This window comes from Danio rerio, chromosome 19, assembly GCF_049306965.1.
Source record: "Danio rerio strain Tuebingen ecotype United States chromosome 19, GRCz12tu, whole genome shotgun sequence".
Classification (NCBI taxonomy): domain Eukaryota; kingdom Metazoa; phylum Chordata; class Actinopteri; order Cypriniformes; family Danionidae; genus Danio; species Danio rerio.
In genome coordinates, this window is record NC_133194.1 from 41,370,053 (window position 1) to 41,384,611 (window position 14,559).

Below are 14,559 nucleotides of genomic sequence, written 5' to 3' on the forward strand. Positions count from 1 at the left end.
ATATATATATATATATATATATATATATATATATATATATATATATATATATATATATGTGTGTGTGTGTGTGTGTGTGTGTGTGTGTGTGTGTGTGTGTGTRTATATATATATATATATATATATATATATATATATATATATATATATATATATATCATAGTGCTATTTACTGTACATAAACAGGTATGGTCATATGCATCTAAAAGACTTTTATTCCAAAATAAAAGAGATTACCTTTACACAACTAGGCGTGTGATGCCATGTGATTCTAAAGCATTCAACACTTTTCCATCACTGGCTGAAGTAGTTGTAATAGGCTTACAACAAATAATCACTTTTCTTGTGTGTTTACTGGTTTTGGTTGTTTAAGAGGAACCAAACTGTGTAATGACCTGTGTCTAGCCTATGCATTAAAATGTTGAGGTGTTTCATAAGGACAATCCCTATGTCCTCATAACCCAAAACTGTTTAAATCAAACTTAACATGGTCTTTTTTTTGCATTTCAATTGTACTATATGCTTACTGTGAGGGTTAGGTTGTTTATGAGGAACCAATCTGTGTAATGACATGTGTCTGACCTATGTATTACAATGTTGAGGTGTTTTATGAGGACAAGCCGTATGTCCCCATAACTCAGAACTGTTAAAATCAAACTTAACACGGTCGTTTTTGCAATTAAAATGTACCATATGATTACTGTGAGGGTTGGGTTGTTTAAGAGGTACCAAACTGTGTTATGACATGTCTGAATTCAAAGTAGGCCTTGTAATGCCATGTGATTCTAAAGCAGGCAAAACTTTTATGAAGTTCATGAAATGGCTACATTTTTCCATCACTGACTGAAGTGGTTGTTACAGGCTTACTAAAAATAATCTCTTTTTTTATATGTGTGTACTGGTTTTGGTTGTTTATGAGGACCCAAACTGTGTAATGACACGTGTCTGACCTAGGTATTACTATCTTGAGGTGGTTTATAAGGACAATCCCTGTTGCCATATTTCAAAATTGTTAAAATCAAACTTAACAGTGTCTTTTTTGCAATTTAAATGTGCCATAGGTTTACTGGTTGTTTGTCAGGAACCAAACTGTCTAATGACATGTGTCTGACCTATGTATTACAATTGTGAGGTAGTTTATGAGGACAATCCCTGTGTTCCCATAATTTAAAAAATTGTCAAGATCAAATTTAAAACTGTCTTTTTTTGCAATTTAAATGTGCCATAGGTGTGCCATTCAGTGAGGGTTGGGTTTTGGGTATACCTGCCAAAACTCCTGGGAGTTTCCCGCCACCCTCCCGTTTTGCCATTTCTTCTGTAAAACTCCTATAATTTCACCCTGCCACCAGTCCTCAGCTTTTTAGTACGGTCTGTAACTCCCCCGGGTCACCAGCTTTGGTAGCATCCAACTTTTGGATAGTACCTGACTGCCCGAAATCCGGTCCATAGTACAGTTACTAATACCACAGTACAGTTACTAACCCAGTTCTCAACTGTTTTATTCAAACAAATCCCCCACCAGAATTTGAAAGACAAATTTTTTCAGGTATGGTTTAGGGTTAGGCGATGTGATAACCTTTTTTACAATATGAAATATGTTACTCCAATGGAGAGTAAATGACTACACAGAAAGAAAATAAAAAAGGAAAATACATAATGTCTATATATGGCCACCCTATTCTGTAATAACGCCAATAAAAAGCCCAAGGAATCAAGGCATGTGAAACACTGAGCAGTTCTGCCATGGATAGGATTGTTGCTAATACTAAATGCATGACAGGGGAACAAGCAAAAAAGCGGCGACTATCATTGACTCTTGTACAAGTCCAAAATCTCTAGCTAGTGTTGGACGGAAGCACAAACACCAGTCTAAGGACAGATGGGGACGGGTCTTACCTCAAAGTCCAGCTCAGAGTACCGTACTCTTTTCCTCTGGGGGAAGGGGAGGGGGAGAGAAGACACCATCAATCACAAGTGCACATCTTTAAGACCCTGAGTTTACTTAGGCTCTGGCGCCCATGACGCATTTGTCTCTCATGCAGGTGGAGGGAGAATGCAATACTTCTCAATTGACTGAACTGTGGTTTTCCAGGAGGCCTTTTTATGAACACCTTTGGGCCGTTGGGCAGGTGTTTCACGTGCAAAAAAATGTTAAATAATTCAATAATTATTGAATGGTGTCGGAGAAGAACGATAGACTACTTTTAATCAAGGTACGAATTACACATTGACGATCAGGGGGGTCACCTTTTTTGTTAATGTTAGTTTGTGTAATTCAAGTTTCAGTTAATTATATTTATGTATTTTTTTTAGTTCAATTAGATCTGATAATTAGATTATAAGTTTCAGTGTTTAGAGGGATATTAGGTGTATTCTGACCTATAGTATACTCTTGTTTGCTATTTCTGAGGTTACTATGGGTCGAACTATACAAACTATGCAGCATAGTTTAATTTTACTTTTGGGCTATATGTAGAAACAAACATGATGTAGATCTGCAGGTTTCCAACTTTTTGGTCCAATATTGTATTTACAGTTGTACGAATCGTTATAGGGGTGGTCAACTGTATATTTGTTTTATCTATTATTTTAATTATTTATATTATTATTTTTTTAATATATTATTATAAGATACAAATCAGAGGAAACTCTCAGTATTTAAATAAGGGTTGTCCAAAGTCGGTCCAAGAGGGTCGATGTCCTGGCGATCAAGTATTAATTAGAACCCCCCCTGTAATTCGCACCCTGCTTTTAATATGTACTCCCACAACATTACTCAAAAAGTGAGATCCTATTTATCTATTTCCATGGCAACCTGAAATGGGTTACAGAGTCAAAAAGGGTCAGACAACCCAATCTCACAGGACAATGTATCTATTTAATAATTTTGGTAAATTAGTGGCTAATTTGTATTAAAATTGCATTATTTGACCGACCGCTGCTACTTAAAATAACCATCATTGAGTTAACTGCTGATCATACACTCAAAAAAATGACATTTGCTGTTTGTTTAAACTACTTATTTAAAATGAGATGAAACAACACAATTATTTTTTTGTGACACCTTAAAAAATGTATGTTCAATCCACTTAAATGTGATTATTTTTTTTGCTTGAAATGTTACATGCTTTGTGTTAGCCTTTTTAATTTAATAAATTGGTATTTTTGGAGCTATGGTGTTGCCGCCTTTATGAATTTATTTTTGCAATATATTTGTGCAGTTTTTGCTGTTTGCCTGAGCACCCATTTAGAGTGATGTGCGTGCCTTTGTGCACTTTTACAATGTAAAGAGGAAAATTTTATTTAATTTAATTATTTATTTAATTTAATTTATTTAAAAAGAGGATATTTTATTTCATTTTATACATGGCTCACAAACTACCAATATCATAACAATGCAAAGGTGTTGTTTAAATGGACAATGAACAGACAGAACAGAAAACTTTCCACTTTGACACTATAAAATAATTGGTTCTTGAGTTTCAATTTCCTTTGACATTTACAAAATCAATGGAACACCTTACATTAATTATGACAAAATTAGGGTGATATTGTGTAGTCTGAATCCAGAAAAAAATAAATAATTAAATTGTCACTGTTACATTGTAACAATACAAAGCATGGTTTAAAATTAGTTTAATTGATTTAGAAACATATATTTGTACTTGGAAAATGAGATTACTTGATTACCTTGTCCTAGAAAACAAATGACCTAACAGTGCAGGTCACTGAGCCACCTATAGCAGCACATACAGGGTGAGCCAAGCTGTGTGAGTCTGTGACATGACAGATTCACAAACACATCAAGAACTATCATATATTTGGTATAAAGGCTTAAAACCAAAAATTGGATATGTAGCAACAGGAAGTTCTGAAGAAATGCACAAATCACTGATTTTAAATCTGTATGAATGTCTGAAGTCTGAGAATATGTTTTTTTTTTAAACCAGTGCTGTAAGTTGAATTGTAGTTATTGTCCATTGAAAAAGGTGTAGTTCACAAAAATGTGCATATATATATATATATATATATATATATATATATATATATATATATATATATATATATATATATATATGTATGTATGTATATATATATATATATATATATATATATATATATATATATATATATATATATATATATATATATATATATATATATATATATATAAAAGAAATATGGAAAGTACAGTAGTAACCATCGATATCCATAGTAGAAAAAATACTATAGAAGTCAATAGATCCCATTTCAAACATTCTTCAGAATATCTTCCTGATTTCAATGTCAGAAATAAACTCAAATAGGTCTGGAACAAGTTCTGTAAACAATGACAGAATAATCATTTTGGTTGAACTTTCTCTTAAAAATATAATGTAGCCACTTTTACAAGGTTTCCTACACCTGCGCCCTCTGGAATATTTTTATTTCCAGTAATTGAGAGTTAAAATGTCATATAACAGAGATATAACAGAAATATGTGTAACAAAAAGAGTTTAGGTTCTTCAAAACACACAGTTAGCCGATATTTTCTGACACTGTATGGCAATTTGTCACAAGCTCCAACTCACAGACACAAAGCAGTCATGACCTAGGCACATGGTGCTCACAAAGGGAGGATGTGTATGAGGCACAGCATGTACCTTGTTTAAAGTGTGACAAGTTAGCTGTTTACAAAGTGGAGTTGCTTCAGGTGTCACCGGGTGAGTTAGGTGACTGCAAGCCAAGGAACTACAAATCCCATTGGAGTTGATGTCAATACCAACACTAAGGAACTTTTCCCTGTGTGACCCAAACTTTAAGACACCAAACTTAAGCCACTGAGTTCTTCAGAGGAAAAGTGAAGTTTTAAAAATCAAACTGCCTCACTGCAGCCTTATCATTGAAGATATTATACAGAAGGATATATACTTGCATTTTCGGTGCATAGGCACTTGTGAGTATGTGAAATTGGGAGAAATGAAAATGGAGAATGGATGATAAATATAGGCATTAAATAAGGTCTTAAACCCTGTGGATGTGTAATATAAAGAGTGACACCCGCTGAAAAAAAGAAAAGAAGATTGTTCTTAGATTACTACATTTTGAATAACAATTTAGACTAATTATATATAAAGTTGAAGACTCCCCTTTGATTTTTTTTTTCTTTTTAAAATATTTCTAAAGTGATGTCTAACAGAGCAAATAAATTTTCACTGTATGTCTGATAATATTTTTATATATTATATTAAGAAAGTCTTATTTGTTTTATTTTGGCTAGAATAAAAGCAGTTTTTAAATTTTAAAAAATAATTTTAAGGTCAAAATTATTAGCCCCTTTAAGCTATATATTTTTGATAACCTACAGAACTATCATAATAAAATAACTTGCCTAATTACCCTAACCTGCCTAGTTAACCTAATTAACCCAGTTAAGCCTTTACATTTCACTTTAAGCTGTATACAAGTGTTTTGAAAAATATGTAATAAAATATTATTTACTGTCATCATGGCAAAGATAAAATAAATCAGCTATTAGAGATGAGTTATTAAAACTATTAGGTTTAAAAATGTGTTGAAAAAATCTGCTCTCTTAAAGAGAAACTGGGAAAAAAATAAACAGGGGGGCTAATAATTCAAACTTCAACTGTATGTATACATATTTATAGTTTGACATCTAACATCATTTAGCACTTCATGCCCTAGTCCCAAGAACTATGTGTAGGGACAGAGCGGGAAGGTTTTGTGTCCGGTAATGAAGGAGCACAGGCTCACCCAGGCACTTCCTCTGGCTGTTTCGCTCTCACCATCTGCTGTCCCTCCTTGTGGGGCTGTAGTGTAATTATAGAGAGAAGCGCAACTGCATACACACGCACACACTCCGATGCACTCACTAAGTTGTGTAACATCATGTTGACAGGGGATTCGGGGTATAGAAGGCACACCTGAATGCATTCCTGTGACAGACTGATGATGAGGGTGATGCTAGATGATCAGTATGTATGACGTCCCCGAGACTACAGATGATGTACCATCATCCAGTCCCCGAAATGAAAGGAGACATTACTAATAAGATTATTCGGCTTTGGTGTTGCTCTCCTGTTACAACACCTCAAGGGAAGAGATCAGTCAAGAATTATTTACTCACTGTCGGATCATTACAAACAAAATTTTTGTCAGCGTAACATAAATTGACGTCTTTGAGGGGAAAGGGGTTGAGGTTTAATGTTGTTTTGTACCCTAATAACTACAGACAAACAAACCTATCTATCTATCTATCTATCTATCTATCTATCTATCTATCTATCTATCTATCTATCTATCTATCTATCTATCTATCTATCTATCTATCTATCTATCTATCTATCTATCTATCTATCTATCTATCTATCTATCTATCTATCTATCTATCTATCCATCCATCCATCCATCCATCCATCCATCCATCCATCCATCCATCCATCCATCCATCCATCTATCTATCTATCGTGGTTGATAGAAAACGCAAGTTGGCAATGATGCCAATTGTGGCAATTTTCCTTTTTTTGGGAAAACTAGCCCATTCATTATGTGTCTGTTGCTATGTAGAATTGTAACTTTGTGTGTTTGTGTTTATTGTGTGCAAAAACTGCATTCAAGCTTGGATGTTTGATTTACGTTTTCATCTACCTGAAATTTTCCTGCCAGCGTGATTCTTTTTGCTATGAGGTCCCTCTTTCCCTTTTTCCTGGAGATTACAGCACAATTGTGCACCTACCATATGTCTCAAGTCAAAATTGCAAACAACGGGTGGTTTCTGAAATACCCTGAGCCATTCAAAAAGTGACAGAGATTCTAGATTATGAAAGAATGAACCCTTACTTTAACCTCTACTTACTTCCAAAGATCCAGCCGAGATGCTGGTGTTGGTGCTGCCCAGGTTGCGGGGAAGGGTTCTGGTGCGCTCCACCGTTCCCGAGGTGAGGATCTGCCGGACAGAAGGACGATTCTGCTTGACCTGCAGAGTGTGGGTGTTGGTGTGGGAGTGTGTGTGTCCGGCATGGGCCGGTAACTGTTTGAGCGTGCTGTAGGAGCGGTTTAAGTTCATGCTGATGTGGTCTGTAGCTGCAAAGTCTGCAGGGTATGCTTCACTCTCGGCTGGATGCAGAGTCATTGGTGAAGGGGGTGGGGGAAAAGGGGGGTCATCTACTGTAATGTTTAGGGGTTTCCCCTCATCCTGGGGTGGAGGAGGGGGCTTTAGACTGACTGTTCGACGTGGCAACACCATGTAATCCCCTTCCCCACCTCCTCCACCAGTTGAATCCTGGGTGGAAGAAGGATTAGGTCGGGCCCAACCCAACCCACTCTCTGTGCACAGATAGATGGGTCCAGATCGCTGATGCTGACCTTGTTGCTCCACATTGACCTCTTTCTTCAGTGGCTGCTCGCTGAGCTCGTTTAGGGGACCCAACGGAGGTACCTGTACCAGGAGGTTAGGGGGTGGGATGTTTCCAGGCAAACTGCTGAAATTAACGCCTTCCTGATGAGCTGCCAACTTGGGATCATCCTCGTCATCCAGGGAGATGCGAGATAGGGTTCCGGTTATGGTGGCAGGGTTACAGGTGTTCACCTCCTTAAAGATGACTGAGGTAGGGAGAAGAAGGGAAGAGAGGAAGAGAACAGAGAAAGACAGAAGTGGGGAGGAAGAAAACGACAGAGCAGAGGTCGAGTACACAAGACCACACAGATGGACAGTGACAAAGAGAAACCAACCATAACAAAGTTGAGTGGTGAAATGATACATGATAGAAAAGAAAGGGGAGAGATGGAGAACAGTTTTACAAGAACTCCCAAAGGAATAGAGCCCGGATATTTTGTAGAGAGGTTGAAGCAGTAGGAGTGCAAGCAAGATTCAGGTAGGTGTGAAAAGAATACGATTAGTGGAGGGAATGATGGGAAAAGAGAAAATGAGCTCAGTTGCAGTGTGTAGAAATGGAGTTTGTTGGTGCAGAGGTCAGAGTTCAGTAAAGGGTCAAAGCATGCAGAAGGCAGTGAGGGCAAGAAAGGACAAATATTTTCAGGCAGGTAAGTTAATAGTTGGGAGTCTCAGCATGCAAAAGGCGCCTCAGATATACTACAGCAGGGGTTCTCAAATTTGGTCTTGGAGGGCCGGTGTCCTGAAGAGTTTAGCTCCAACCTTAATTAAACACACCTGAACAAGCTAATCAAGCTCTACCTATGTATACTAGAACCATTCTGGCAGGTATGTTCAAGCAGGTTGGAACTAAACTCTGTAGGACACTGGGCCAAGGCAAGGCAAGGCAAGTCACAAATCAGCTTCTCTAAGACAAAAAAAAAAAACATCAGCTGTAATAACCGAACTGTTGGTATTTAATAAGGTATATATTTCTATAATGGTAATTCCTCCAGGTTAAACTGAAAGCTTTAACATGCTGAATGGTAATCAATAAGCAAACATGCATGTTATGTATGCCAATTTATGCAATACAACGAAATAATATTGCAACAAATTACATACATACATGCATACATACATACATACATACACACATACATACATACATGAATGTTCCAACTTAAGAGTGAGACTTACATGGGTGTCCTCTTTCTGCAAGTGAGAGGAAGACAATAATGTGCAGGGTTTAAGTTTACGTTAACTTAATCAGACAAACTGCATTAGAACCAGGGCAATGTGAAAGAACCAGTGAGGAAAGTGAAATAATAAGGGAGCAACTAAGGTAGGAAAGTGACAGCACAGCAAAAATGGTAGTTTCAGAAAGAAACATACCTGTTTGGCATGCCAGGTCCACATCTTTCTCAAAGTCCGTCTGTGCAGGTGAACGAAGGACAAAAGAGACTATATTAGTTTCTTATGAAAGGCAAATTGTCCATAACTAAACTAAATATATAGATACAATTTCCTAATAATTTACACAACTATACAACTTATGGTGGGGGGTGGGGCTGATCACAGTTACAGACACTATTGGTACATCTCCACTAAGTATGGTACGGTTTGGGTTGGTACGGGTCACCTTTATTAGGCTTGCATTTCCACTGCTAAAATGGTGCCAGTGGTATGCTTTATGCTTTAGGTTGCTGAAATCATTTGCTTATCTGTTTTTTGGGCTTCTCCTTAGTTTATTTCACGCATTTGTTCGTTTCTGAAAGGATCGGATGTCAGACGCACTTCAATAATCACACGCACCTTATTATCTTTAGCTCAAGAAGTTTGCCATTTCAAATTTAGATGCGCACATGAGCTCTCTCGAGAAAATGAAACAAATTAGACGGCCTTGTAGACAACTATGGGGCACAGGGTAGATGACGACAAAGTTTGTTAGAGCTCGGGTTGACCATGGCTCATTATTATATGTATTTATTATTACGGTGTAATCTCTCGGCTGGGTTTTTAAAATTGGTGCTTCCTCTGTTTTCATTCTCCTGGCTTGTGCAAGAGCTAGTGACGTATCTCTGTAAACCTATAGCATCCAGCTGCTCATCTTGCACAACGTTTTGATACCCCTTTTGTTGTGCCAAGTACCCTTTCGAAAGGGTATCTAAAAAGTAGTATGGTATAGTTCGCTTTTTTGATACATTTTGACAGTGAAAACGACCATAAAAACGTACCAAACTATACCGTACTGTACAACTCAGTGGAAACGGGCCATAAGTGGTTAAAGAGTCCATCAAAAGGAACAAAATTCTAGTTTTAGCAATCAACATTTAGCATAAGCAGTGTTTCGACAAAGTCCTGGTGTAGTGCAACACATCTGCAACACCTCTGCAATAAAAAAGCTGATCCCTTAGCACCAGCACTAATTACAATGAAACAAAGAGAAAATACATTTGCATACCGCAGTCTGACACAGCTGGGCTTAATCTTCCAAACAACAAAACAAATAGTACGAGTACAATGGACACAAACTGACTGTGTCCCTCAGGGTAAACCCAAAATGTCTGTCCTAGAGTGGCTCTTTTTAACCTCAGGCCCTCATTGGAATGCAGTGTCGGCTACTTCTGCCAAAAGAATTGACTCTCAACGGAGTTCAAAACAGTGCTTTAGTCAGGGCATTACACTGTTGAGCAATTTTAGCATCTGAAACGAGAAAAAACTATGTACAAGAACACCTGCACATGGAAATGAAAATGCATGAGATGAAATAACACCTGTGACTAGGCAAAATCTCTACCGCACAGCCACGGCAACTAAGCAGTTACTTTGCACTAAATACCTTGAAGTTGGATCTGCTCACAGCTAGCCACTTATCTAATTAGCCGGCTAATATGCTCACACTGGGTTGTCATCTACACTCTAAAATTGACAGAACTAACTCTACTGCAAACACGCTCATTTCAAAGACGTACGGTCATGTGGTTTTGCTCCAGGACTAGGCTTTGGCTCTGGTGGAGAATGTGGGCTTGGTTGTGGTTGAGCGCATGGTTGTGGTTGAGCGCATGGTTGTGGTTGAGCGCATGGTTGTGGTTGAGTGCATGGTTGTGGTTGAGCGCATGGTTGTGGTTGAGTGTATGAATGTGGTTGTGGTTCAAAGTCTGCGTGTGGTTCTTGTCAAGAGTATGGACATGATTGTGGTTCATAAGATGGTTGTGGTTGAGAGTCTGAGTGTGGTTCTGGTGGAGAATATGGGCGTGGTTATGGCTGTGTCCGTGACCGTGATTGGCCAAAGCTAGTGGGGGGTGGGCGGGGCAGGATTGGTGGCAGCCTTGGCAGCACCCGGGTGAATATCGGAGCGAGCCACACTGCTCCTGACTGTAGAGACTAGGACGGTGCGAGCACCTCTGCTGGTAATGGGGCAGATTGAAGAGAAAGTAGAGAGAAAGAAAAAGTGAGGGGTGAGTTGTGAAGAGGATGCAGAGAGGAGGATGCAGTGATCCCTCTCATCCAAACTGATTCACACACACACACACTTGGAGAGTTCCTGCTGTAGTTACCATGGTTACAAGCAAGTCTAGTCTTTGACATAACAAATCACTGCAGGGTTCTGAGTAACAGGCTTAAAAACTATATTAAAATACCCCATAAGGTTTTAAGTACTAAGAATGTTACTTGAATGCTTTCATGTACATACTATAATTATTGATAGGTTAATTTTTTAAGCAGTTTGACCTTCAAAAATAATTTGATATACAGTTGAAGCCAGAATTAGTAACACCCTTTTTAAATTTTTTTTTTTTTAAATATTTCCCAAATGATGTTTAACAGAGCAAGGAAATTTTCACAGTATGTCTGATAATTTTTTTTCTTCTGGAGAAAGTTTTATTTGTTTTATTTCGGCTAAAATAAAAGCAGTTTTTAATTTTTTTAAACACCATTTTAAGAACTAAATTATTAGCCCCTTTAAGCTATTTTTTTCCGATACTTTACTAAACAAACCATCATTATTCAATAACTTGCCTAATTACCCTAACCTGCCTAGTTAACCTAATTTTAACATCTAGCAAAATAGTATGTCATCATGGCAACGATAAAATAAATCAGTAATGAGTTATTAAAACTATTCTGTTTAGAAATGTGTTAAAAGTTGTCTCTCTTATAAACATAAATTGGGGAAAAAATGAACAGGGGCTAATAATTCAGGGGGGCTAATAATTCTGACTTCAACTGTATGTAATGCTATTCAAAATACTTTTGATTTGAGTGCTTTACAACAAGGAAAGACTTGAAAGAAACCCTTTTAGCCTTTTTTATTTAATAGAGAAGTAGTAACTGACTCTCTTATGAGGCTTCTGTGCTGTTTAGTTATAGGAGTTAATTTATTACAATACAAAAAACAAGAATTTTTGTCTTGTCTCTAGTCCAAATATTTCAAAACTCTTAAATCAAGAAGATTTTTTCTAGACACACGAGAAGAAATAAGTATTATTATTTCAGAAATAATAAGTCAAAATTAAATGAGTGTAGTCAAAAAAGACTACATTATCTGCCAGTAAATAAAGTAAAATAATCTAAATTCAAACCAAAATCACGAATATTTTACTTACCCAACTGGTGGATATTTTAACTTAAGTGTACTGTAAAATCCAACAGTTAACTATATCAAATTAAATGAGTGTAGTTAACTCAAAATTGACTGAAATTCAATTCTACTCATTTGAAAAGAGTTTTAAACTCGACATTGAAGGTAATGAGTTAATTAAATACCTCATTACTTCAACTTAAATGGAGTAAGTTCACAGTACTCATATAGATTAGTTTTTTACTTAAATGGTTTGCAATCGGTTTCCTCAAGCGGTTTGAGTTGCCTTAACTTATTGGGTTTTACAATACTCAGTTGGTTTGAGTTCTCTTTATTTATTGGGTTTTACTGTGCTCAAATTGCTTCATTTACTCTAATAGATTTAGTTTACAGGACTCATTAGGATTAGCTTTTGAACTTAAATAGTTTGTTGCAATTGGTTTCCTAAAACAGTCTGAGTTACCTTAACTTTTTGGGTTTTACAGTGAAAGAAAAGGATTTTGTCCTGGTTGTATTTACACTAACAATAGAAACTCTAAAGCAGGGGTGCCCAAACTATTTCTTATGAAGGGCCAAAAACCAATATTTATTGAGGCTAGTGAGCCGAAGGTAATTATAGTTAACATGACTAATTTCCTAATTTATTTAATAATATATATATATATATATATATATATATATATATATATATATATATATATATATATATATATATATATATATATTTAAAATTAACTTATTACAGTAAAAACAACAACAATCTATATTTAATAATCTGATTTATAACATAATGGAGCTAAACCAGTTTTTGCCTTGATTTGCTTACTGAGGTCTTCTTCTCTATTTGTCGAGTGACAGCATTTACATTATAACACCTCAGATTCATTTACAGCATTAACTTTCAGTTTGCTTTTAATGTGGCTCAGCAATAACCCCCCAAACCTCTCTATCATTCTCACTTTCTTCTCAGATGAGATGATGAGCCAAATCAAAGGTTACAATAGACCAACTCTGGCCAACAGGCTCTACTTAGGGATTCTCTGCTGTGAAGTGATCCAAGTCAGCTGACAAAAACACCATTTATTTACTGCATTTAGGTGTCAACAACTGCATGGAATAGGGCATGATCAGAGCTATGTTTTTGTTGTTTGCTGTGAGTTTTATGATAACAAGGATGCAATGAAAATGTATAAGTTATAATGTTTAATTAATCCTGTGAAATGGAAATGGATATTCCCTATAGCATAATACCTTCACTCAAAAACAAAGTCAGGTATTTTCACCAATGCTGTAAGTATGAAAACAATTCTTCAGTGAAAAATCCCCTTTAGTGTCCCCCGTGAGATGAGATGGAATGGAATGCTATTCACCATGATCTGCACCTGGCCGTTCTTGCAGGAATCCGGAGAGTTTTCACTGTCGTCTTTGCAGCCACCCATCCTGCAGCGCACTGCGTCCTGCACCTGAGGTGGGGAGATGGGATACAACCAGGATGACTCACAGATATGCTAATTCAAATCTAAAACCATGAAATAAGAAAACAAGACTGCACCTAAACAAATAAGAAAACATTTGGGAGACATTATCAGGGTTGGGAAAATAAGTTCTGGCCATAAAAGAAAAAAAATAAACAGAAAAAAAAAAAACATTAACACAGATACCAACGTTAGTGATTTGTTGTCAAAAATGACAGTTGGGGGACGTGGTTAAGAATATTAGCCTCGCCTAATACCTATAAGAAAGACATAAAAAAAAAAACAGTAAGTTAGCTAACTGTGTATGTTAACTAAGATCATCACTAATGGGCTGGACTTTCCACCTCTGATAAGTAGTGTAGGGCATGTTCCTTTAAAAAAGTAAATAGTTAAAGTTACAGAGTTACATAATTATAAAAATAACCAATTACCAGGGAAAGTAACTATTGGATTACTTTAACAAAAAAATGTATTGGTCAAATGACTATAAAATAAATATAAAACTCTGTACACTAATCTAGACTATTTTAATGGTGTTATGGGACAATGTAAGAGGCAACGGCAGCATGTTATCAACTACATATCTAGATATTACTTTGTTTAGTTCTGTCTGAGTAATAAGAGTTTGCTGTGGAGACAAATTGTTTTTGTTTTGACGTCATCCTTTGGTAGCAGAGCTCATGTTATCCCCTGCATTTGTGGTGGCATGTGACGCCGTCAGGTGCTTCATTAGATTAAATTACTTGCCACCGACGCAGAGAGACTGTTTTTTTTCCTGGGCATAAGTTGCATGATACATAAACATTCTTGCCTTTCGCCTCAATGAGGGAAAAGTAGTGCTTATATTTCCAGTTTGCAAATGATACCTTTGAAAAAATATAAATAAAAAATAGAATTAATATTTTTTTGCACTTTTAGAGGCTGGCTATATTTACACACTTTTGCGCACAGCTGTGCTTAAATCCCCTATAAAAGTGTTTTTTTTTTTTTTTTTTGCATAACAGGTCCCCTTTAAATGGCTCTGATTTAAATAGGAATCCGGTTAAAAGGTAGAGTTGTGGTGGCAGGGGGCTGAAAGAATACAGATGTAGGGCATTCTTGACTATTTATAGGGGTTCGGTCTTAGC

At 36.6% G+C, this 14,559-nt stretch overlaps 1 protein-coding gene across 50 annotated transcripts in view; it reads right to left on the reverse strand.

Moving 5' to 3' along the window:
* The window catches only part of adgrb2 (adhesion G protein-coupled receptor B2), a 550,430-nt gene that overhangs the window by 33,953 nt on the left and 501,918 nt on the right, over nt 1–14,559 (reverse strand). For 18 of the 50 annotated variants that reach the window (XR_012395196.1, XM_073931866.1, XM_073931853.1 and 15 more), the window contains 6 exons: nt 13,328–13,420; nt 10,348–10,782; nt 8,768–8,807; nt 8,573–8,587; nt 6,857–7,602; nt 1,897–1,932 (listed from right to left, as the gene is read on the reverse strand). Coding sequence is in view for 48 of the 50 variants with exons in the window: in XM_073931866.1 (XP_073787967.1) it covers nt 1,897–1,932; nt 6,857–7,602; nt 8,573–8,587; nt 8,768–8,807; nt 10,348–10,782; nt 13,328–13,420 (1,365 nt within the window). In the remaining 2 variants the exon portion in view is untranslated. Of the gene's footprint in view, nt 1–1,896; nt 1,933–6,856; nt 7,603–8,572; nt 8,588–8,763; nt 8,808–10,347; nt 10,783–13,327; nt 13,421–14,559 lie in introns of all 50 variants that reach the window. The other 32 variants (XM_073931885.1, XM_073931881.1, XM_073931880.1 and 29 more) reach the window with 10 other exon arrangements.